General features: G+C 46.5%; 2 protein-coding genes across 2 annotated transcripts in view; one reads left to right on the forward strand and one right to left on the reverse strand.

Moving 5' to 3' along the window:
• The window catches only part of ADAM19 (ADAM metallopeptidase domain 19), a 33,684-nt gene extending 23,157 nt beyond the window's left edge, over window positions 1-10,527 (forward strand). Inside the window, exons 14-23 of the mRNA XM_051793660.1 lie at window positions 940-1,135; window positions 1,384-1,492; window positions 2,054-2,246; window positions 2,804-2,884; window positions 3,616-3,724; window positions 3,827-3,962; window positions 4,197-4,263; window positions 4,809-5,012; window positions 7,527-7,673; window positions 8,226-10,527. Of these exons, the coding sequence (XP_051649620.1) occupies window positions 940-1,135; window positions 1,384-1,492; window positions 2,054-2,246; window positions 2,804-2,884; window positions 3,616-3,724; window positions 3,827-3,962; window positions 4,197-4,263; window positions 4,809-5,012; window positions 7,527-7,673; window positions 8,226-8,300 (1,317 nt within the window). The 3' untranslated portion in view covers window positions 8,301-10,527. The remainder of the gene's footprint in view (window positions 1-939; window positions 1,136-1,383; window positions 1,493-2,053; window positions 2,247-2,803; window positions 2,885-3,615; window positions 3,725-3,826; window positions 3,963-4,196; window positions 4,264-4,808; window positions 5,013-7,526; window positions 7,674-8,225) is intronic.
• A 5-nt stretch (window positions 10,528-10,532) lies between these two features.
• On the reverse strand, window positions 10,533-20,119 carry NIPAL4 (NIPA like domain containing 4). Its single transcript, XM_051793661.1, has 7 exons — window positions 19,720-20,119; window positions 17,842-18,090; window positions 15,742-15,798; window positions 14,635-14,725; window positions 13,347-13,507; window positions 12,667-13,250; window positions 10,533-12,284 (listed from the first exon to the last, which is right to left on the reverse strand). Exons 1-7 carry the CDS (start codon window positions 19,877-19,879, stop codon window positions 12,273-12,275), a joined length of 1,314 nt encoding a protein of 437 aa, XP_051649621.1. The 5' UTR covers window positions 19,880-20,119; the 3' UTR covers window positions 10,533-12,272.
• Window positions 20,120-24,340: the final 4,221 nt, after the last annotated feature.

Raw genomic sequence — 24,340 nt, forward strand, 5'->3', positions numbered from 1 at the left:
CAGAGTTAATATTTCTGTCCTTTGGCTCTAGAAGAAATCTAGACAGAGCTCTTGGAGCAAACACTTCCTCTGGGGTGTAGGCTGGATGCTATCTTGGCTCCAAACCCTCTTTTCTGAGGTGCAGTTGAATTCCTTTAGCTTAGGTGCTTGCTGAAGAAATGCTGGCAAAGAGAATTATATATCTGTGACCACTATCATTTTAAATCTCAGCTTTCCTTGTAGAGGCTGGTTAAAATATGTTTCTGATTTTGGAGCCAAAGATATCAAGCTTTGACAACAAATTAATTCAAAAATGGAACATAGGCAATTGTTTTTCTATTAGTCTCATCTTTGTTTGCACATTGATTGCTTGCTCTTACTGACCTATCCTAAGCATGTGGAAAACCACCTGGAGTCATTCCTTTCACAAAAGACTTGGAACAACCTCCTAGATGTAATTGTGTGTGCCCTTTGTTCTCCATGTGCATGGTGGACAGGAGAAGAATGAACTGAATAAACTCATGAGCAAGGGAGACATACGTTATGCATTAGGAAAATGTCTCCAGGAGAAATGACAGGCAAACACTGGAACAAACTTCCCAAACAAGGAGGGCTTTGAGAACAGATTACATGAACATCTGTCAGAAATGGTTCAGGTAAATTGGATCCTACCCAAGGGTAGAGCGAGATGGATCAGTGTCCCCATGAGATCCAGCAGCATCTGTGAATGATCTCATTGCTGCTTAGGGAGGGGATCCAGTCATTAATTTGACTCTACATAGTTCACCCAGTTAATGAAATTATGGTTATATGAGTCACTGCTGACCTCAAAAAACCTAAGACAAGGAGGATAAAGTGACACGCAAGATTCTGTCTTATCTACAGGGAGACATTGCGCAGGCATGAAACCACAAAGGAGCCAAGCAAAATTCATTTTTCCCCCCCATTGTCTCTTTTTAGCTGATGTCTCCAGGAACTCTCTGCAGGGAAGTGTCAGGACCCTGTGACCTCCCAGAATACTGCACTGGCGAGTCACCGTTTTGCCCCCCCAACTCTTACCAGATTGATGGGGCTCCCTGTGACAGAGGAAGGGCCTATTGCTACAGTGGCATGTGCCTCACATACAGGGACCAGTGTGTGCAGCTGTGGGGGCCAGGTAAGGCAACAGGCAGCATTATGTGGCATCCTGCTATTGTTCACCCTGTGCAAGGCAGTAGTACCTCCCATACCCGTTATCGGTGGCAAAGTCTGAGGAGCCTTTTCTCCTGCCTTACTCGCTTGGAGGAGGCAGCAAAAATTTCCCGTGCCCAAAGCATTCCAGAAAAAGAACAACTGAGTGGTTGGCCTGGGGTGAGATGGGCTGCCAGGCTCCACAGGAATCAGCCACGAGTCTCTTCCTTGCAGGAGCATGGCCAGCACCAGATGCCTGCTTTGAGAAGGTTAATGCTGCTGGAGACATCTATGGGAACTGTGGGAAGGACATCTACGGGAACTACAGGAAGTGTGAGACCAGGTACAAAGCAGAGTGGCAGCCAAGACTTGCTCACTGGAGAACATGTTTTTATGTATTACAAAATTATGGGCCAGTAGATAAAACTGATCCATGCACTGGTTTCACTCCCTCCCTCTGCCTTCTGGGAATCCAGCAGCATCCTTGTCGAACTTAGAGCCCTTAATACTGAAGCTTTCAGTTCACCATTTTCCTGCCTTTTGCATTTTCAAACATCTAGTTGATATTTTCTTTTCAAAGCAACAGAAGAGGGGATTTTTAAAACTGTAAATGAAATGTAGCTTTCTATCTGAGACAAAAATTTCTTAGTCTTAACAGTGATATTGTTGAGGTTGGCGTGGGGACATTGTGGGGACATCATGGGGACATCACCCCCCATCCATGGGGACCGTGAGATGGTACCATCAGTTCTCATCAGACACTGTTGCTTGGGCTATTTCTTGGGCAGTGTCTGCTCATCGAACAATGACTCAACACTGCTGCTTTAATTTACATGTAGAGCCGATGCCTGCAAAACATCCAGCAGGCCAGAAATAATCACTTTAGCCTTTCCTTTGAAATCAGAGATGCCAAATGTGGGAAGATCCAGTGCCAGAGCTATGCTTCCAAGCCCGTGCAGTCCAATGCAGTGGCCATAGACACAACTGTCAACACGCAGATGTGCCGAGGGACCCACGTGTACAGACCTGACAGTGAGGAAAAGGAGATGCTGGATCCTGGCTTGGTGTTGACGGGAACAAAATGTGGGAGCCATCATGTAGGTACAGTTCTGCCTGAAATGGCTTGGGGGAGGTTTCAGCGTATCAGTTTTCCATCCAGAATGTGCTTTTTGGTTATCGAGCCATTAATTTCTTATGTCCAGTGCCTTTGTAGGAGATTTTTATATTTGTTAGAAAAATAATTTCTTAGAGGCTTCAGAGAAAAGAACACACACCACAGGCCTGATGTCCTTGCCAGATGAAGTCCAGGGCCAGTGCTACATTTGAGATTTGCTAGTTAGTTGAGGTTGTTTTGCTTAGAAGTAAGACACAGAATTGGAAATCAAGACATGTGAGAGCTCCTTCAGAGACTTACCACAGCTAAGCCAACTTATTGACAGCAGAGCACCCACTCCTCTGATGCACATTAGGTGGGATTTAGGGATTAACTGTTTGCTTGGGAACCAGGTTACCTTCATGGCCTGTTGTTCTGCCCAGAGAATTAGTTGTATTTCCAAGGTGCCTGCGACCCCACGAATCACAAAATAACACAAGGCAGTAATGTGGTACATAGCTCAAAGAGCTAACACGGAGTTTCTGGATCCTTTCTCTGCAGGTTTGCTTTGAGGGTCGCTGCCAGAACACATCCATCATCTTTGATTTTGAAAGTTGTAGCAAGAAGTGCCACGGGCATGGAGTAAGTGTCTTCCTTTTCATCTCCATTTCAGGCTGAAGCAGGATGGGCTTCTGTGGGCAGTCGTTCAGCTCAGTTCTGATACCATGCTTAGGTTTGCTCCAGACTTTGGCTTCTTGATTATTAATCTGCACATTCCTTTCCTGTTTGATGCATTTTCTGGTCCGTGAGCTTCCCTTTGACATGTGATTTAAGGAGGTCTACTGGAGGGATATGAATTGCAATGAATGAAAAACAAGAAGGGGCAATCTTAAAGAGAAATCTTCTGGGCCCAGTTTAGATTGAGTAAAAAAATATATCAGACTTGCCAAAGGAAAAACATAGTAAAATTCACGTTTAGAACAGTTTATCCCAAATTGCTCTGCAGTGCCCCCAGGGGATGCAAAGAAAAGCCAAATATGAATGGGTCAAGCTATTTGGCCTAAGCAATGAGAAATCTTCATATCCTTCTATTTAGAGATAAGAGAAAGGTGTTTCTAAATGCTGCATTTCTCCTGAATTCAGGTTATTGGCACTTCAGCTGAAGAACCCTTGTCTTTTGGAGAAAGGGAGAATATCTGAGGCAATAAATGGCACTTTCACGCCCTGAAAAAAAAGATTTCCAGGCACTTAACTCCCTATTTATGCCCATGACAGTTTCTTCTGTAGTGCTTTATTCAGCAATGGCTTAATTAGTTTTAGCTTGCAGGGTCCTTAGTAGCTGGCACTAAAGTCTCTGAATCCTCCTACTCCAGGTCTGCAATAACAACAAGAACTGCCACTGCAACCAGGGGTGGGACCCCCCGTTTTGCAACAAGGAGGGGAGGGGAGGAAGCTTGGACAGTGGTCCCCCCTCGCCTGAAGGTGAGTGGGACCAACTCTGTGATGGTACCACTTCAGAAGGACTTGTGTTAGATTGGGACCAGAGAGATTTCCATTTAACAAACTCTACTTTCTTGCCCACAGGCTCTTCAGCAGTCGTGATAACTCTTGCAATCCTGGCTCCCATTCTTCTTCTCATTGGAATCATGTTTTTATTCTATTATCTGAAATGCTGGAATAAATTTGCCATCTGTTCTCTAAAGAAGACACCACAGTTCAGGTAAGTTGTCAGTGCTGTGCCTTGTCTGCTTGCACCTCCTCCCACCTTCAGTGCCAGGACAGAAGAGGCATTGTAGAGGCTGTGAGGAATGTAACTAGATGGGTTTGTTGGTATAGTCAGTATTTGCTTCTCATTTTTTTTACTTTGGTGAAATTAAAATAGAAAATACAGGGGGAAAAAAAAGGAGAAAAATGTATCAAGACAATAACACTCTTTTCTGTCTCTCATTGTCAGTGACACCTCTGGGACTGGGCACGCAAACCCTGCCTTCAAGTTGAAAACCCCCCAGCAGCAGAGGAAGGTAGGGCCAAGATCACATTCCAACTCCTGAGGGAGAGAAGCAGCTGCCCTAAGATGTGGGATGTGGTTCCCTCTCACACTGCTGTCAGGGACTGGTTTTATGAAAGAAAAAAATAGACAGACATCACCTGTGGCTGAAAGTCAGTGGGAGCTGAATGCAGTACCTGTTTCTAGGGATTTCCTTATGGGCAGGAGCTGGGCTTTGACCAGGCCTGTGTGGCTGCTTGTCTCTCCTGATAGATCCTCTGCTGTCACATCCCTCTCTTAGAACTGTAGAAATGGCAAACACGGGAGTTTATTTGCAAGCACCACAGAAGGGCTTGAATTACTCTGTTTTCTTGATTCCCAGTTCTGACTCATGATCCCAAATTGTCCCAATCTATCTAATCAATGTCCACTAGACATAGCAACACACGCTGGTGTTGCAGGCAATATTTCCTACTGTGGCTCATAGACCTCATGCAGATCCTTACAATTATCATAGAGCAAAAAAGTGGTTTGAGGCGGAAATACCTAACTCTTGGGATTTGTGGGTCTCCTGCACAGGTGATTGGCTTCCCTGAAATCCCACCAAAACCTCCTGTCCAGCAAGCTCCAGGGCTCCAAACAAGCAGGCAGCAGCCATCTGCCTCCTCCTCCAGCTACAGCTGCGGCGCGAGCCCGGCACAGCCGGCACCTCCAAGGGACGTGGCCCGGCGGACACCCCCAAGCAGGCCAGCACCTCCTGCTCCCAAACCCCCCATCTCTCAGGTATGGAGTCCTGACACTGTCCTGCAGATGCTGTTTGTTGGGAGGTTTGTTCTGAGGGAGGCTGGTGAAGCCCCTCACCCTGGGGGGTGTAGGAGTTACCGTGTTCACCAGCGCGTGCTCCGTCTCACCACAGGACAGTTCCTGGTGGTTCTCCTTGCTTTGCAGTGTGGCTGAGGGTCTCTGTGCTGGACCCTATCACACACAATTACTTAATTCAGGTCCCCCAATACCTGTGACCTGAATCTGAAGCTTGGATCACAGAGCAGCATCCATGGTCATAGAAAGAGTTTTTAGCTGCAAGTCACAGAGATCATTTGTCAGGAATGAAAGGACTGTACAAATTTTTCCCTAAGCAAGCCAGGCATAGCTCCTCTTACCATGTGAATCGTACAATCATAGAGTTGGAAGGAACCTTAAAGATTGCCTAGTTCCACCCCCTCTGCTGTGGGCAGGGACACCTCCCACTAGAGCAGGTTGCTCAGAGCTCCATCCAGCAAGCCCTTCTGAGATTACCAGTCAGTGGTTCAGTACTGAGTGAAGGATCTCCATTCCTTGGGATGATCCCTCAGGTATCTTGCATTTGGACTAAAGCCTTGTGAGCCTCAGACAAATTTTGATGTGGAGCAGGAATGGGACCTTGAGTCTGTTTCGTAGAAAACATTAGTCTTAACCCAAACTGACCCCATCCTATGTGAGCATCCTATCCATGAGGTTATTTTGGGGATTCTTTTGCTTTGCTCTAAACTTACTACAGATCACAAATTCTTATGAAAAAGATGGTAAATCACTCACTTAAGCCCATTTAGCCAAAATATTAGGTTGGAACCATCAAAAAAGCAAAGGGCCTGGTTACAGCAGGTAGCAGGAGGTTGGCTCCCAGGCAGTCTCTCTCTGAAGGATATAGAGGAAAACAAACCCTTGAGGGATTCCTATAGAGGAAAATTTTAGCAAGTGGGATTTGTGTCCAGCTCCATTGTTCCTGTGAACAGCCGGCACTTCAGCAGGAAAGAAAACTAAAACAAAAGCAGGAAGCTGACTGTTGTCAATAAGGAATAGGTATCCTTCCCAGCTGGTTGTTGACAAGTTCTCCAGAGTCTCCATTGTGCGCCTTCCCCAGTGCATCCAGTCTCTTTATCTCAGTCAGCCCAACTAGATGGAACAATTTTCATAAAATTTCCAAAAGAAACTTTGCTGTTTCTGGGTTGGTGGAGAGCTACAATATGGAAAAGGTACAGGGGAAATAATTAATGTCACTGTTTGCTGTGTCAGTGTCCTTCCTAGACATTTGCAGCATCTGCCAGATTTGCTCTCTTGCTATTCCTATAGGATTTCTTCAGACTTGGCAGTCAGTGGAATTTAGTCTGCCTTGTCCTTCCTGGAGTCACAGGGCAAGATCCTTGGAGAATAATAGATCCACAAGCCATCAAGCACTGCATTTATGCATAGTCTGAGGGGACTGTAGGGGTTTTGGGTGCCCTCCAAGTCGTGAGTGCAGCTGTGTTTGTTAAATCAACACCTGTAAGCCAGCACTTAGCACGGAGCCTGAGCAACAACAGGCATTCAGCTCTCGTGGGGGTAACTCCTCCCCAGGGGCATACTTTTCACTGAAATTCATTAGATGAATGGAAAATATAATGCTCCAAGTATTCTATTAGGGACAGCTGTGTGCACAAACAAATAAAAATTGCTTGTGGGTCTGCATGTATTTGTGTGGGCACATGTTTATAAACATACAGTTTATAAACATTACAGGCATTGTATGGGCAAACATACAGTGAGTGTACCTGTGTGAAACTTGCTTCCAGCCTGAAATGCATCAGTAATGTGGCTATTTAAAAGGCTCTGGAACATAGCTTCTCTATTACTTGCAAAATTCAGGGCTTAAAACCCCTGGATCCTTCTTTAATAGCTAGAATATGATGCGCTTTCTGGCCACAGCTCCATCTGGGAAGCAGGGCAAGCTGGGAACCCTGTTACCCTGTTTGGCTGTCCTTGGCTGAAGGCAGCTGCCCAGCAGCCTAAGGCCATCCTGTGTTCATGAAAATTGGCAGGTGAAAAACTCTTACACAGTGAAAACCACTAAATCACCTGTGTAATACAACATGCCATAATGGCAGCTGCCTGCGCTCCCTTCTGGAGTCAGAGAGGGAGAGGAAGGTCTTCATAGGCATGGGTTTACCTGTGTCCCTCAGCCCTCTGTCTCAGGCAGGGATGCTAAAGGCTCAGCTGTGATGGGGACTCCTGCCCACTCTGTAAGGCATCTCCTGTTTTTCATCATGCAGCCATAGATTGTAATAACCCTGGGGTTAACTCCAAACCAGAGATCTTGGGGTGGGCAGCTCCATACCCAGCCTGCTCAGACCTGCAAAATAAGAAAGAAGCCCAGGAGGTCCAAAGGACCTCTGGCCATACCCAAAAGTTCACACCATGTAAAGTGAATACAAATATCATCTCTGTTTATAGGCTGGGCATCTGTTGAAGCTGAGAATTCAAAACTATATCTTTCTTGCATAGGATATTTCGAGGCCCCGGCCACCCCAAAGGGCTTTGCCAGCTGATCCTGTCCCATCCAGATCCAGAGCCTGGCAGGGGAACAGCCCTGCTGTCCCACTGCCCCCTGCACACACCAGAACTCCAGGACGGTTCCAGCCAGGGGCAGAGGTAGGTACTGAGTGTGGTGGTGGGAGGGGGGCAGAGCAATGGGGGGATCAAAGGTGTGTGTGACCCAGAACCATTAGTGAAGAGCAGAAAAACATGAAGATTCACACAAGACTTGAAGATCCCAGTAAAGAACAAAAATTCTTTCCAGCCTCTCTAGCCATGGCTAAGGAGATGCTTTCTCTGCAAGGAGCGTTTCCCAAAATTGTCCTTAATAAGGGGAGTTAATAAGGGACTTTTAGACACTGAGTTCAGTGCCCTGCACACTGAACCACTTAACACAAAACACCTCCACTCCACACAGCACAGTTCTATTGCCTCCAGCCTCCAACATACTGGAGGCCAGCTGTGAAAAATGGAGAAAACTGCACGAATTTCATTGTGCTTTTGGTGGGAGAGTTTCCTGTGTAGGTGATGCTTTTAGGGTGTGAATGCACGTGAATGCAGGCTGCCCCTGGCTGGCAGTATCATCAGCTCCAGGAGGGGGCAAGGGCAGTGCTTGCTCTTCCATCACTGCTCACTCCTCTCTCTTTTCCCTTTCTCCATCTCACCCAGAATACTGGCGTCTGGATGGCTGGAGCAGCAAACAGCTGGAAAGTGGGACAGCCAGGCTCCCGTGGGCACTCCTGAAGCAATCTGTTCTGGCTGGTTCTGGCCTTCACAGGGCACTGGATGGCCTTCATCACCCAAAACCACGCTCCCTGCCACAGTGTCTCCGTTCCTCTCCTCTTGCCTCCCGTTTCCTCCGTGACTCACCAAGCTGCAGTCAGGTGTGGCAGGAGTGCCCCAGGTACATGCCAAGCTGAGCTGGACCCTCTCTGCTGACAGCCTTTTCCGTGTAGGGATGACTTGTTTGTACGGTATTTAAACATTGTTGTGCAATATCCAACGCAGGGATGAGGTGAGGGGGGTTTCACGTGTTTTTAATCAGTTATTGAAGTGCTACCAGGGAGAACAAGCTGTGAGTGCAGGTGCTGGCCCTGATGGGCTTTTATGTGAGCCCCAGTCCTGTTGGCTTCCTCAGCCCCTCCATGCAGCTGCAGGAGCATACGTTGGTGCTATTAAGAACCCGCTGCCTCCTGGGAGAGCAGAAGGCAGCTGGTGGTAACTTTCTTCAGTTTATTTTCAGTTTACAGTGTGTGGCAAGTGGGGCCACAACAGGGAGCAAACCAGGGAAATATAATTTGTGGGCCACTGTGGGTTTTGGCTTTAGTAGAGTGGATTGACTATTTTCCCTATATAACCATCTTCAGCAAGAGCATTGCAACTTGCCTGTCCTCCAGCACTCGCTTGTCTTCCCTCGGTGCTGTAAAACCTGAAAGCATCCCCAGCATGGCCCATGAGCTCTCATCCATGTCACTAGGACACACTTAAGGTACGACAGGGAGACTGGCCAAGAGACAGAACAAAAGGCCAGAAGGAAGCTCAGCAAAGGGCAGTGCTGAGACCTCCTCTCCAGCATGCGGTACCGCCATCAACAGACACTTTTGCGCATCTCAGACTTCAGGCTGTGCTGAGCAGTAACTCAGCATGGGCTGTCTAATCCCCAAACCACTGAGAAACCTACCTTAAAAATGCCCAGTGGAGAAACAGCAGAAATATTAACACAACACATGGTGCTTTTGTATGACAGCTCTTTTACTCCAGGTTTTTTCCTCCAGGCCATGGATGGAGAGAGCTGTCTGTGTGCACTTTAAGCAGCTGATGGTTCTGACCCTGAGGATTCTCCCTTATGAATTTGTTTTTTTTCTTCTCCTAATAGTTTGGACTTCTGTATGGTTGGTTTTTTTTTTTTTTTCCTCAGGATTTTAAATTAAGACCTTTTGTTATGCCAGATATTTTTTTTTTTCCTTGAAATGATTCCCTAGGAGAACACAGGGAAATCTGGAGCTGTGGTTACAACAGCTCTGTTGTGTCTGATTTATTATGGAAAAATCCTCAAACAGCGTGACTGCTGCTCCACATGTGAGAAACTGTATTATTGGCATAAAGAAAAAGAGTCTTGTCTGATGGTTCTCTTTCCCTAAGATATACTTACTAAAAAAAAACTCAACCAGAGAAATTCCAAGTACTCATTAAATCTGTAGTTATATGTAGTAGTGTATCTGTAAGGACTTAAACCACACTAGTTTTCACAACTTTACTACCTCTTTCTCCACAAGGAAACAGTTCACAGGGTTGAATTTCTCGCTGATTATTCCTTATCTCACTAATTTTAGACCTTTTCTTACCTTTTACGTGCCTGGAAAACAAACCAACCTAAAAAAACTCCTTTCTGAATCAGGGTCTAGCAAGTGAAAGATAACAGTTTTCTGATCTTTATATGTCTTTTTCTATAGTTGGGATATATTACACATAAAAATGTATATTCAAAGAACCCCCAAAATTTGTTGTTTCTTGGGGTGCAGCCAGTGTGGCTGTGGATGTCATGGCATGTTTTGGTGCTCACAGGTGGAGCAGGACTGTACATACACTATAGTAGTAAATTCAATCACAAGAACTTGATCTTTTCTCTGAGCCCTCACTGAGGCCACAGCAGCACACTTCTGCTCCAACCCCTGATCTTCAGCAAATGGCCACTCGAAATCACTAAAATTATTTTCACTGCATTTCATGTGAGCATGGGATCAAGGTTTTAAAAAATGCCCCTGGACACACAGTGCTCAGAGAACAACTGGACGTGCCCAAACTCCAATGGAAAACTTTATTGCTGGAATATCATAAAAATCTCCAGAAGGCAGTTATAAGTAAGTCCTTATAAATTTTCAGATGTGTGCAAGTTGCGTGAATGAGAACAGGGGAACTGCAGGATGATGGTAAAACCTGGTTTTTTTTGAAAGATAATGTTACTTGGGAGAACATATATTAAAATACATCTCACTTTTTCCTGTGTCCACCATATTAATGGTCTATTAATGGTTTACAATAATGCTCTCTATGCATCTATGCAAATACTTGAATGCAAGTCATTGTGCCTTTTGCCTGGTTTTAATAAATTTGTTGGTTGTCATTAACAAATGCTCCTTCCACTGTGTGCTATTTCATTACCTCGGTTCAAATCTTCATTTTCTATGTGGCATTTCTCCAGAGATGGCAGGATTGCTGGAGGAATGGCTTTTATGATATACAGTTCTAGGCAGTGAGTTGAGTCCCATTTACAGTCATTTTCTAAAATAAAATGTGTGAAGCATTACACTGATTAGGATGCTGAAACCAAAGCTCGAGTGAGTGACCTGGATTACTGTCTACCACCAAAGGAGGTCGCTGCTGTTTTACTCTGCTCCTGATGCTCTTTCTGTTGTCCCTCAGCCTGTTTATCCTTTAGGGCTACGCCAGTAAGATGAGAGAAATCATTAAAAACTTTCAGATCCACCTGCAAGTGTTATTTTTTTTTTAGAAAAAAACCCTTTATTTTCCTTTCCACATTCCAAAAAATAGTACTGAAATGTTATTAAAATAAGAGATTGTATAGTCCTCTCTCCTGCAACCCCCAGTTGCATTTGCTCAGTGATGCTCAGACCCAGGTATAACCAGGTGAGCATCTCAGGCAGCATCAGTGTGTGCTGTGGTCCAGGGATAACCCAGGCAGAGCTGCCTCTGGACTGGCTCAGGCTTTGCTGCTCCCTGTTTGGGATTTGCTGCCAGCAAATGAACTCCAGTCTCCCCAGAAGACCCAGCAGTGAGATGGGAAAACCTTTCAACTGCAGTAATACCTTCCTTTTTCACTTTTCAGCTAAAAATGTTATTTCTCCCATCCCTTCATCCTGACCAATGATACAAATCCAAGGGTGTTTCCAAGATGAGCCGTGAGCAAAAGGCCAAGTGTACTATACTGGGAGAGATGGAGAGAGGTGAGCGGGACTGCTCTGGGATAAACTGCATCCCTGCAGCTCTGCAGAGCATCACCCTCTTATACCTGTTCAGCTTTTAACACGCAGCTCATACCTCTTTCTAAACAGCAACAAAAAAGCTTTGGGGCTTAAATGATAGCAAGGACAGGGGCTGAAAGAGTTGGGGGGCTCACAAAGGTCAAGATATTTCCTAAGGAAAAAAATACTTAACATTTAGACCCACTTTTCTTTCAGACTGAAAAGATTACCACAAGCAGTCTTGGGGACAATGGCAGTGTTTCTCCTGACATGGAGTTTATCCTGACAGAGCTCCCCAGCCTGAGAAGAGGCTGCCCCTTGTTCAGGTGAGGTCTGGATCAGGCCCAGAAACTTCACCAACCACATCAACATGGCCTGGGCACCGTGGCTGCTAAGGAAAAAGAAAACCCCAAACAACCAAAACTCCCATAAAAATAATTAACACTGTGCTGCAGGGAAACTCCTGGATCTCACAGAAAAACAAAAGTTGAAAAAGATTTCCCTGCTACAGTTCAAAAGCACTTCATGGTTTGGGTCCAGCCACTGAGCCTGAGCCAGTGCCTATTCCAAAAATTGCCAAGTTTTGCCCATATTCACCAATATTCTTGTCCCATTATTTGCAGAGCAACTGACCAAATATGGATGAGCAGAGTCTGAATAGCAGGAGTGCACTGTTCAGGTCTTGTCTCTCATCTCCACTTGATGTGTATTTTACTGGTGTGTATTTTAGAGTTCATGCCAGTGCCTAGAAAGGAAAAAAAAAAAAAGATAAAACCCACAAATCAATGACTCAATCAAGCTCTGGAAATAAAGACATCAATGGCCACCCAGGGGAAGGAGTTCAAGAGTAAACATTAGCCCTGCCAAGAATAAGAGATGGGAAGGGGCCTTGGAGAGGAGCTTTGTCCCAGGACTATCATATTTCAAGAGGATTTTTGTTTTCAGTGGCCGCATGTATTAAGGCACAGCGAGGATTAAACATACCCCTTGCTGCCACACCGTGACTGAGATCCCATCCAAAAACCTGGAGAAAGTCTTTTAAACTGCTCAGTGACAGCTGGAATATTGGTCAACCCATTCACCCACCCTCCAGTCCCTCACACATAATGTGCTAGGTGAATGAATACCTTGGGTTTATCCTCTGGGGCGATGCTGGAGTTGTCCACCTCTATCAGGATGTTCTTGTCATCTCTGGTGACTGGCACTTGCTCTTCATTCTGGAGGACTTGTGGTAGATTCCCTAAACTGACATCCAGGTCTTTGAAGGCATGGAGTAAAAACACCCCCAGAATGATGGTGAGGAAGCCACAAACTGTCCCGATGATGTCGACGACGGTCATGGCGACCCACTCCTTAAAGAGGATGATGGAAGTCGTGATGACGATGGTGGTGAACAGCACGTAGTAGATGGGAAACACCAAAGAGGTGTTGAAAATGTCCAGGGACTTGTTGAGGTAGTTAATTTGTGTAGTGATGGCTGCCACCAGCGTGATGACCAGGATCCATGTCAGTGGGTGCTGCAGCACAGGCCGGCCGGCAAAGAAGCCCTTGATGGCAATTCCCAAGCCCTTGACCGAGGACACGGAGAAGGCACCAATAACGGAGCAGATGGTGAGGTAGACGAGGATGTTGCTCTGGCCATAACGGGGTGCCAGGTAGAAGATCAGGAGGAAGCAGAGTGCCAAGAGGATCGCAGCATAAGCGAGGAAACCTGGAAGAGGGAGAGGAGAATTCAAAACTGAGCAGCAAGAACAGGGAGCAGTAGGCACTGCCCGGCCCCAAGAGGAAAACATGCCCTCCTGCATACCCGGCTCTTTCAGCTTGGAAGTCATTTCATCCAGAGTGGTGACCTCCTCGTCCTCTGGAGCATGTATCACCATCACAGTGCTGCCCACCAGGCTCAGCATGCAGCCCAGCTTTCCCAGCAGGTTGAGCCGTTCTCCAAGCAAATATGAAGACAGGATGGCACTGCACAGGACAGAAAAATGTCAGCTGGTGCTTTACAGTCCTTTAAAGAAAGAGCAGCTAAAATAAAGTTAAGAATACTTTCATGTGATACAAGGACACAAATTTGGTGTAAATTAGTTGGATTCCGGTGTGTTAATACACAGTCACATTGTATCTACTGAGCTGAACCTGCAGAGGTGCAGGTGTGATCTGTAGATCACAGCTCTTGAGTAAGCAATGTGCAAAAATACTGTATGCATTAACACATCCTCAGAAATATTTTCAGGGCCTACAGAATCACTCACGAGTTGCTGAGCATTTTGGAGCTTTTAGTGCTCAAGGAAGTTACTTCAAGGATCAGTGCAACACAGAAAAAAACCTGAACCTCACAACAAAAGTCACATTAATTTTAACTAAATCAGCAGAACTATTAAGCTTCAAAGGAATCTGGAAGGTGCTGGGGCTACAGATATATCTACAAAAATATCTAGTTGTTGTCCATAAAAATTTGGGATAAGACACCAGGAGCAGTCCCAACTCTCAGTCTGCTTATGCATTTCACAATAACAGTCTTTCTATAAAACCTTCAGTACTCAGTCATGTATTTTGGTAGGAATCTCCTTTCTAAAAATAAAGAAATAAAATATGGTTTCAGCCCTTTTGTCAACAGCCAGAAGTATAAAACCCTACAACATCAGAATGCCCTAAAAGCCTAGATAATAAAAGGCAAATGAGAGGCAGTTTGAAAACAAGTCTGATATTTTTGACCCATTTAGATTTTTAGTACTGTTGACTACGAGATCAAACCAAAACAAACAAACAAACCAAAACGACCTTGAATTGGATGAAGACCTGGAATAAGGAAGGAAGTAATATGATATTTGCAATAGTTTAACCTGCAGTGCATGTGGCTGCTATCCACATGCAGCACTTTAAGAAGGGCAGTCTACTTAATTCGATGGTTCCCAAATAATCCCCCCAAAGGACAACAACTGTTAAAAGTGGTTTTTTAGAAAACACTTGAAACATTTTTTTTCCTCTAGGCAGAATAAATCATATTAGCATCACTTCAAGTTCCTTCTATCTTTACAAGACAAACAGGCGAACAAAAAAAAAAGGCAAATTGCAAACTATAGACACAAAGTCACCTTATGAGCACGCTCAGAGCCCCCAGAGGCGTGACAATAGTTGCAGGAGCAAAGGCATAGGCAGCAAAGTTGGCAGCTTCCCCTCCACCCACTAAACAAACACAAGAAAAATAAATACCAGTGAGTTACAGTGTACATTTTATGTTTTCTCTTGTGGGTTTGCAAACCAGTAAGGAATCAGTTTGAGAGTGGGTTTTATGATGGGTGTTCCATGCTGCTGCTACACAGGGGCAAACAGTGGGTGAAAATCTCTCTATAACAAATGAACACAAGCAGAGAGGCACCCCTGGAGCCCTGCACCCACACAAGGGAGGGCTTGGCCATGTCAGGGGTGACCCATGAGAACTCACCAAACCCTCCTGCCCAGCCAGGCTGTGTCTGGGGGTTAATGAGGGAGAGGGGCAGCTGTGGGAGCCCCAGTGCTGGGAGGCTCCTCCTCACCCCCCCAGTGTGTCCTTGGGGCTGTGGTGCCCTCTCTGGCTGAGCTGTCCTTGTCCCCAAGCAGTGAGGGCTGTGTGCTTGCTCACAGGAGCTGCAAGGGCAGGGCAAAGTGGGGGCACCTTGAGCTGCTGCTGCTGCAGTGAGAGCCGGAGAAGAGGGCTCTGAAAAACCCTCCTGTGAAATCCACTGCTCTCTCTGCAACTTTGAGTCCAGTTTGAGGAGCTATTTAAGACTGCAGCACAAAAGAATGGTTTTAAGGCTTGCTCTAAGGGAAAGCAAGCCTTGTTCAAGAAAGGAGCTGCTACCAACACCTCTGTTATCTCCCTGTGCCACAGCAGGAACCTTTCCCGGAGCCCCAGACACACACAGGAGCTGTTTGCCCTGTGCCTGGTACACAGGCAGACCTGCCAGCTGCCTTATTAAAACCTGGCTTTTCATGCTTTTGATCAGGTAAAACTGAGCTAGCAAGTCCTACCAGCCCTGCAGGGGGATGGAGAGGGAGATCCTGCACAGCTCACTGCCTCTCCTCTCCTTGAGGATCCTCTGCTGAGGATGGGGGAACTCAACAGAGAACAGGCTTTAAGCCATGAGACAGCTTGTTCCACATCTTATTCACAGAGACAGACCCTGTAAAAGCTTCAAAGCAGGGAGAGAGCTTCTACTTACTGGTTATCAAGCCAGCCCACCAGAGCCAGTCCTTTAGGTAGCCATGCCCTCCATCTCCTGGGGAAGAAAAGCACATGGGTATGCAAGAATTAACAACCATGTTCATCAGAGCAAGAGATGAGAAATGTCCCTTTGGAGAGGGATAAATTGCAAGGTGAAGGCTCTCCGTGTCCTGTCCCAGAAGCTATCTGCTCCTTTTGTACACTGCTGTGTACAATGACTGTATTACAGGGCCTCAGCATGAACTGCCAGCAAACCTGATGTTAACTTTATGTGGAAGAGCCATGATGTGACTGAGCATTTCTGATGAAAAATAATTCCTGGCACTGAAACAACTAAATGAAAAAAAAGGGATGTAAATAAGGAAGAATGGACATACCGTGTTGGGAACTAATCCAGCTCTGTCCTAACCCACAAGCTGTTAGACATAAGGAGCTTAAGCCTGCTGACCTTGTGAACCCTGATTTTGCTGGGTCAGACAGAGCTCATGTTTTTGATAAATCTGACTCGACTGGAGCTGTCAGTAACAGCAGTGTTTGACCTGCCTTGGAGAAAAGTGAAGTGCTCAAATGGAGGGGGTGACACCCTGGGTCTGAGAGATTAAAGGGCGAGACAGGACAAGGGGAAATGAAGAGCTGAACAGGAAGACTTCAGGATACAGGGACAAATCTTTTGCTAGAATTCAGCCTCTTCTGGTTCCTCAAAAAGTTCACAAATGCTGAAGTTCAAATGTTATCCTTTGGTATTCCTTAGAAATTGCTGGTTTATTTGTTTTGGGATTTTTCTTTTTTTTTTTTTTTTTTGCTTGTTTGTGTTTTTTCTCAAGAACTCTTGTCAGCTGCAGTTTTCTGTCATTAATCTAATTCCTTGTTAAACATTCTGAAAAATAGGGAGGGGTTTGCTCTTGTTTCACTCACTTGGCTCTGTCGTGGGAAGAGTTCATGGAGGGAAGGAGGAGAGAGACATCTTCTACAGTTGAAGCAACTGATATTTCTTGTATAAATATAATGCCAAACCTATCTGTGTCCAGCAGCTGCATGTGGCCAGACTAAGGGCAGAGGATGGAGACTCGAGAGTGGCCTGTGGCTCAGGTGCTGTTGGTAGCTTTGCTGTTTGACTCTGGACAGTCACTTCATCCTTCCATGCCTCTGTGTCCCCATATGGGGACACAGTAAAATGGGGATGGTGATATTTACTCCCTCTGAAAAATTATTTAAGAATTGTTCCCAGGCCAGGCCTTGGAAGCAGTAGTATTTTAATTATCACTGCTTTGTTTTGTAGTTATGCAAGTAGGTCAGCTGCCAGGTAGGACTTACACTGCTGCTAGAACACGTTTGCAATGCTGATGGGACGTGTCCAATTCCACAGTGCAATTCTGCTGTAGGCAGTGCTCCTGCACCACTGCCCACCTATAAACACACGCTTCACCCTAAGAGCCTGGTGCCAGAGGAAAGTTATCTACAGGTTGTTGAGCAACATACCTCAGAAGGAACCCTTCTGAAACCACAAGCAGAGCTCACACACAGCACTGGCGTGCAGTCCTGCATTCATAAATGGCTTTTGCTAATTAAAGTACATGGGGCCACGTCCTTGTCTCAGTACACATGCCTAGTGCATCAATAAGAGCAAGAGTGGGGTCACAGTGCTGTGCTGGTCTGTGTCAGGGTGATGACTTGCAGCTTTGTGCAAAGGGGCCCATTTCAAAGAGCTTCCAGCACTCTGTTTCCTCCTGGCTTCACTCCTTCCCATGTAAGAGCTGTGATGGACGTGTACAGTTCTTCTGGTGGGGGCACATCTCATTGCACAGGGTACTTCACTTGCTATTTGCTGTGCCAGGCAGGGGAATGCTGCTTTTAGCTGAGCTATTCCAGTGCAGGGCTCTGTAATTTAGCTCGTTTCCAATTAGCTCCTCAGCTCCTACACAGCACTGCTGTCTCAGTCTCACACACAAAAATGCATCCACAAAAGGCCAAATTTACATTGCTGACAGAAGGCTGACTGTACCCAGAAGTGTCCCCTTGCCTTATGAGTGCTGGAGTTTGGATGATGTACGTGGTTCCTGGAAGAACCTTCTCCCTCCTGCCCCCCCAAAACCCTTACCTGCCCTGGTGCCTCCCTTTTCCACCAGCCGTAGCAGCCCCTTCTTCTTGAGGATGACACTGCTTCCAATGAGGAAGCTGGAGAAGACAGCCAAGCCCAGGCCAATGTAGAATCCATAACTGCTTTCCAGTTGAGTTATCCAGAAACTATCCGAAGTCCCGTTGTCCTGGGCAGAGTCAGCTGGGTCGGCATCGCTGATCACTTGGCACACAACCCGGCGGGAAAGGCACGAAAGGGTGATCAGAGACCCTGTGAGACCACCGTGGAGACAAACCAGCAAATTACTGACATGACTATCAAGAGTGTCTCTATTGCCCTTGGACTCACTCAGATGTCCACCTGAACAGCCACCCATGCTGCCACCCTAACAGCACATACCCACCAGCTCTCAAAAACTCAGGACACCTCTTTACTCACATGTGGAAATGGCAAGGTGAGTGACAGATTTATGGCCTGCAGTTCAACCACCTCTCGGACACTGAACGTGTTGATCAGTCTACACACTGAACTGGAAGGCCACAAAGACCTCTCTAATAATGTAATTTGAACTTACAAATATATATGCCAGAGTATCTCCACCAAACTCAGATGTTATGGGGTTGAACTATGCGTCAGCAACACTCAACCTTGTTGATTCAAAGGCCTTGGTGCAGTCCAGCCAACTAATCTTTACCTCTGCAGCTTATAACTTCAGGTTTAATGTGGAGTGATGCCAGCACTTTGTAACTGTGCATCTGTTCCAGCTCTGTGTACTGAACTGTGTCATAAGACAACAACAGGTTAGTCTCAGACCAAAGTTTCATCTCTAGATTGCCCCTGCTTCTTAATGGTTTTATTCTACCTATTTGTAGAGTGCCTGAGTGCTCCTAAAGCAAACCTGATCCTGTCAGTGTGGAATGACTGAGAGCAGTCACGATTTTCTGCTGTTAACACCAAGAGCACTACAGCCCTGCCTCTCTGGCCAAGGTGTGTTGCTGTGTGTGGGTGGGAAAATTGCTGAATTTCTTTCACCCCGACACTCCTACCACACCCAGCACATCTTTCTATTGCAATCTTCACTCCGAGTGTAGTAAAGACAGCACGACTGTGACTGTGGGGAAAGGAGCAGCCAGGTGGAGTGTCACAAAAGTCCCTTTGTAGTAAAAGACTTCAATTTTCTGCCTGAACTCGTGTAGGAAATATGGAGCAAGTATTTGTGTATATAGGCAGGAGCATGTAATGGCTAAACTGTTCCCAGCACTACCAGCAACCTGGGCATGGGTCCCACGTTTTTCCTGAACCAGGAGACTGGCTTAGATCTTCTGCAGCTGCAAGCCCTGGCCCTAGCACACATAGCTGAGGTTTTGGATCTGAACTGGAAATAAACTTTTTTCCAAAGGAAAAAATTCCAGTGACTTTCTAGAAGAATTTCCAAAGGTTCTCTAATAGAAAAACCTCTTTGATCGTGGAAGTAAGTTTCTTGGGAGATACAGGGGGAATTTGCCTCCCCGTCTGGGTGAAAACCTCCACAACGGGCACAAGTGTAAAGCAGCAGATGGGGTGATTATCGACTGGATTAGTTAATCTTTAAAGGACCAAACCCCCAAGTCCCACACAAGTTCTCTGTGTGCTGTGAGGCTGGCAGAGCGCGGTGCTGGCTGCCAGCAGCGCAGGCTCCGTGGCTCAAGTTTTCCCATTCCTATACAGACCTCAAGAAACGCAAAAGAAACCCCAAATCCAGAAAAAAAACAAACAGAGCAGACAGAGGACAGCCCCAAAGCCGGGGCGGGGGTGGTTGTTGGGGGGTAAGGCCGGGGGGTGCCGCGGGCTCAGCCCCTTCCCGGACCTCTCCCGCCGCTCCCCCCGGGCCGGTCCCGCTCCCCCCGGGGCTGCACCCACCGTTGCTGCAGCTGCTGTTCGTCTCCAGCGGCTCCATCGCCTCCATGCTCCGGGCGCTCAGCGCATCCCGAGGGCAGAGCCGGGCTGGGCAGGGCCGGGCCGCCCGCACACCTGTGCCCGCCCGGCTCCTCCTTCCTCCGGGAAGGGCCGGCCCCTCCATGGGCTGGGAGCAGCGACAGAACACCCGGGCGAGCTTTGCAATGCCCCCCGGGGCTGCCACCGCTCCCCGCAGCCCTTGTGCCCCGTCCACATCCCCGTCCCCGCCTGCCCGGCGGCGGCAGCCGGGGGGGTTCTTTTCCTTCCCACAGATCTGGGATGAGGCTGCTGCCAGGGTTTCTCCTCTGGAGTCTATTTTCCTTGTTGCAGCGGTAGGAGAAGGTGCCGTGGCAGCCCGAGCGTGGCTCGGGGTGGGTGGGGGGTGAGTCCAGGCGCAGATTTAGGGGACCCGGGTGTGCGCTGAGCGGGTCGTGCACCCTGCAAAGCCGGGGGGCTTCAAACGTGCGCAGGGTGTGGTGGAACCGAAACTAAGGGTAAACAAGAGAAATGTTAGTGGCAGTGCTAGGTTAATGATTGGACTTGATGAGCTTAGAGGTGTTTTCCAGCCTAAAAGTTTTGGGCGCCACAACGTATGAAGGATGTAAAGCTGTTAGACAGCATCCAAAGGAGAAGGTGGTGGAGGGTCTCAAGGGGAAGTCGTATTGGTCTTGTTTTTTTCAGCCTAGAGAAGAGGATACTCCATCAGCTCCCCCTCCCACGGCAGCCGAAGCCTCCCTTGCTGATGGTAGTGTGTTAACGTTTCGGAGTGTGTTGCACACCCGTGTGTCTTGCCTTCATCCTCACCCTTCTCTGCCGACCTCCCTTCCTGCGTTTGTGCTCGGTGGCCGTGTGTACACAGAAACCTACTGCTGATACAAAAGCCCTTTCGGTTCCATTAGCCAGGTTTTGCTGTAAGTCAGGAGAGATAAGGAAAACCAGTAGTAAAACAATAGCACCAAGCCCACACTTATAGGTAGAAATGGTCATATGGCATTATAAAGATGTAAGATTTGCAGGATCTGAAGATGTCTGAAAAATTGCTTTTCTTTTTTTCCCCATAAACTAAATTACTTGTTAAGACAGAAATTGCCTTTAGACCAGGCTGCAGCATTGCTAGCACCTCATGGCTCCTTCACTCAGCGCCTGATCCTATCTCTGAGCAACTATTTTCTTCAGCGAATGTAATGCTCAAGTGCTTCGTGAGTCATTTGATTTTAATCAGGTCCCTTCATCCATCACAGTCCTGCGGGTCACTGGCTGGGAGAAACTGTGCCAGCCAAATCCCATGTCCTCCCCTTTATCACAGGGCACTTGATAATCAATCCTAATCATTTGGCAGCAGGTTTTGAAGTAGGAAATGAAATGTGCTAATTTTTCACTGTTCTGGGAGCAACTTCTGCTCCTCATATATTCGGCAGGCAAAAGGGGCAAGACCCTGGGTGAGACAATGATGGCAGGATTTGACCTCTATTTAGTAAATTTACTCGCTGATATTAATTAAGAGCTATTCATGCAATGTGTGAATATGAAGGTAGTTGCAAAAACCAATGTGATGGTGGAGCGGGACAAGTATTTGCTGTGTTTGCAGTGCTGACTGCCTGCACTAGCTGGGGAATTTGTATCCCCCTGTCCCTTCACAGGCTGCCCCACCTGTTTGCTCTGGTGCTCTGTGGGGCTCTCCCCTTTGCTGGACCTTTTCCAATGCCCTGAGGTCTTGCTTGTAGCTGGGGAGTCCTAATTGTGATGTGATTATTGGCAGTTAAACTCTGTCCAAAATAAATTCCAAGCTTTTGTGGGTGTGTGTTGTTATCTGTGCAGAGCACTGTGCACAAAGAGGGGTGAGGGAGGGAGCAAATTTTTATGGAAGAGATCTGGGATTAAAATAATCCTTTTGGTCATGGTGCAGCCTCATACATTACTGCCACAGCATGGTGCAGTTAAAAGCAATAGGCACTTTGGGCCACAGCTTTACCTTCCCCTGTCAGCTTGATTTCCTAAAGGAAAAGGCTAATGTGACCACATACATGTGTATTTATGTGCTTCCCTTCATCCCCAAAGATATTTGATGCTGTGGACTGACTTTTGCCAAATTTGACAAGGGGTGAGACCTCCAAAAGAAGCCATTCTAAGTTCTGGGAAGAGAGACATGACAGGGAAGAGGTCCCAAAGGCAGCAGGCACTGCAGTGTGAGCTGATTCTATCAGATACCAGGGAAGGAGTGTGCCCAGTCGTCACCACTGTGGGAGAAACTTCAGTCAGATCCTGTAATCAACCACAGACACAAGTGTGTCACATATTTCTTTCTCTTTGGTGCAGGGGCTGTGGGGTGCAGTGCATAAAATCAGAGAGTCACAGGAGTTGCATTTGATGGAATTAGCAAGGCTGTGTATGGCAATATGGGAGTTAAAAGCCAGGTAGGATTGGCATGGAATTGCCTTCTACACTCAGTCAAGGGCAAGTTGAGACTGATAACAATAAAGCAGGGATGCAGCCAATGCCTCTTTTATTGCTTCATAGCCTCATTTTAATGGGAAGGCTATAATTAAGGGAATTCATCTCCAAAGCTATGACCTCACTGGTTGATACATCAGATGGTGCCTTAAAAATAACTCATCAGAAATCAGGGAGTCTTCCATAGCAGCTCATCTTCTAACCATGCAGTTCCTCCTGAAATACTGGTTTCCAGGCCAAAAAACTTGATTGGAATCCAGGGGGCAGAGCAAGACAGCTTTGCATGCAAATAACCTCTTTAGCAACATCAAAAGGCTTTTCTTTGCCCTGCTCTTGTCTGCTCATCTCTTCTGTTCTGGAAAAATGATGGAAAAATACTGGGTATCAACTGTTCTGTATTAAAAATAATGGTGGAAGTATTGTGCTAACAGGTGATGGAAACTTTTGCCCTTGGATGTCTGCTAGGCATGGTTCCTGTGGAAACTTTCTGAACAGGATTGCAGCATCCTGCTCTGGCTTTGTACAGTTTTAGGGCTCCGAGGAGCCATTTGCTGCTTCAAAGAGAGGGTAAATCCTTTTTCTGGCAATGACCTGATAGTGTAAGGGTTAAAGGAATTGCCTGCTATTGGATGATTGCAGCACTACTTGAAAGGATGCTCGAGGCTTGAAAGACTGAACTTAGTTGAGCAGACAGCTTTAATTCAGCCTGTTTCAAGGTAACTGTGTCTGCAGTGGCTGAGGCTGACATTTGGTGCTACAAGGGTTTAGACACCACCAACAGGGAGAGTTCCCAAGCCAGTCACACCCATGGTGGGTTCCCACCCTTGTGGAATTGCCTTCCCCATGCCAGTGCACGTACCTGTGGGTCTGAGGGGCTGCTGAGTGATCCAGGGTCATGAGGCCATAAAACACACCCCAGCTCCTTTCTCCCAGGGTTGCTAAATATTTTATCCAGATCAGTTCAGTGATTCAGGTCACTGTGGCCCCATAAAGCATGTATGTTGTCAGAACAGGAGTGGTGGGTTGGTGATGGATGGGAGCTGGTGCTCAGCGGGCATCGGAGCAGCAGTGGGTGCCAGAGGTGAAGTGACATAAGTGACATGCAATCAGCAGATTGTTTGTTTGCAGACCTCTTATCTGCTAGGCATTTGCATCAGAACTCTAAATCAAGCAAAACTAGATATGAAAGGCACTCCTGGCTTGCAGAATGGGTCACAGAAAGGGTAATTTTATTAAGCTTTTGAAACAATCATTAATATACTGTTCTTCAAATGGGTGAAGTGCCTTTAATTTGAAGATTTAAACATATTTAGGAACACTAGGAAGAAGATGTGGGCCTGTATCTTTGATACTGGTCCCTTAGGGTTGGTTGTTCAAAATTGAGAGTCTTGGACCCTGACACCCAAACCAAAAATTGCTTCTGGCTTCACGTGAGACCATGTGAGCTCTCAGCTCTTCTTAGGGCTGGTGTAAGAACTGGGGTGTGCATGACACAGCAGCTAAAATTAGTTTAAAAAAAAAAGAGAAGTCTTGATGTAAGAAAGAGTGAAACCCAAACAACTGCCCAGTATCAGTGGCTAAGGCAGGAAGAAAGTCCTGCTCTCCTCTCTGCCATTCCCTGCAGAACTATGTTGAAATCAGTAAACATTGGGCAACTTTCAGCCATTGGGCAAACAGTTCTGCACAGCAGGATGTCACCCACAAAGCTGCAGCACATCCTGACTTTAAAGCACATTGGAAAGATCAACAGAGCTGCCTGGTCATGGTCTAAAGTTCCCTTCCAATTTTATGTGAAGAATCATTGCATTTCTATTCCTCTTAAGCTAAGAAGCTGTTCCCATGAGGAACCTTGGGAAAAAGCTATGAAATGGAACATCAATTACAGTGTTTAATCTAGAGCTGAGCACAAGAGCTCCCACTCCCATAGATTCATGTCAGTTGTTTCACCTTAGTTCCTCAGCTCCCAGAAGATCTTTTCCCCTCAGTTCCCACTCCTTCTGCAGTCAACAACTGCAGCTGATCTTTGGATGCTTCTAACACAAAACTAAGAATGGTTTCAAATGGGAATTTGGGAAAATAATAGCAAGGAGCATCTCCTGGAATAAAAAAGGTTCCTATGGAGTTGACAAGGCTA

The sequence above is a fragment of the Manacus candei genome, unplaced genomic scaffold (assembly GCF_025592945.1).
Source record: "Manacus candei isolate 608988 ecotype Guabito, Panama unplaced genomic scaffold, ASM2559294v1 h1tg000037l, whole genome shotgun sequence".
Classification (NCBI taxonomy): Eukaryota; Metazoa; Chordata; class Aves; order Passeriformes; family Pipridae; genus Manacus; species Manacus candei.

What these genes read in the sequence shown, in the direction of transcription:
- NIPAL4 (XM_051793661.1), bottom strand. Translation starts at nt 19,879, where the DNA reads ATGGAGGGGCCGGCCCTTCCCGGAGGAAGGAGGAGCCGGGCGGGCACA. An exon ending in GCTCTGAGCGTGCTCATAAG is followed by an intron (nt 13,508 to 14,634) that starts GTGACTTTGTGT and finishes TGTCCTGTGCAG; the next exon opens with TGCCATCCTGTCTTCATATT. An exon ending in TTCCAAGCTGAAAGAGCCGG is followed by an intron (nt 13,251 to 13,346) that starts GTATGCAGGAGG and finishes TCCCTCTTCCAG; the next exon opens with GTTTCCTCGCTTATGCTGCG.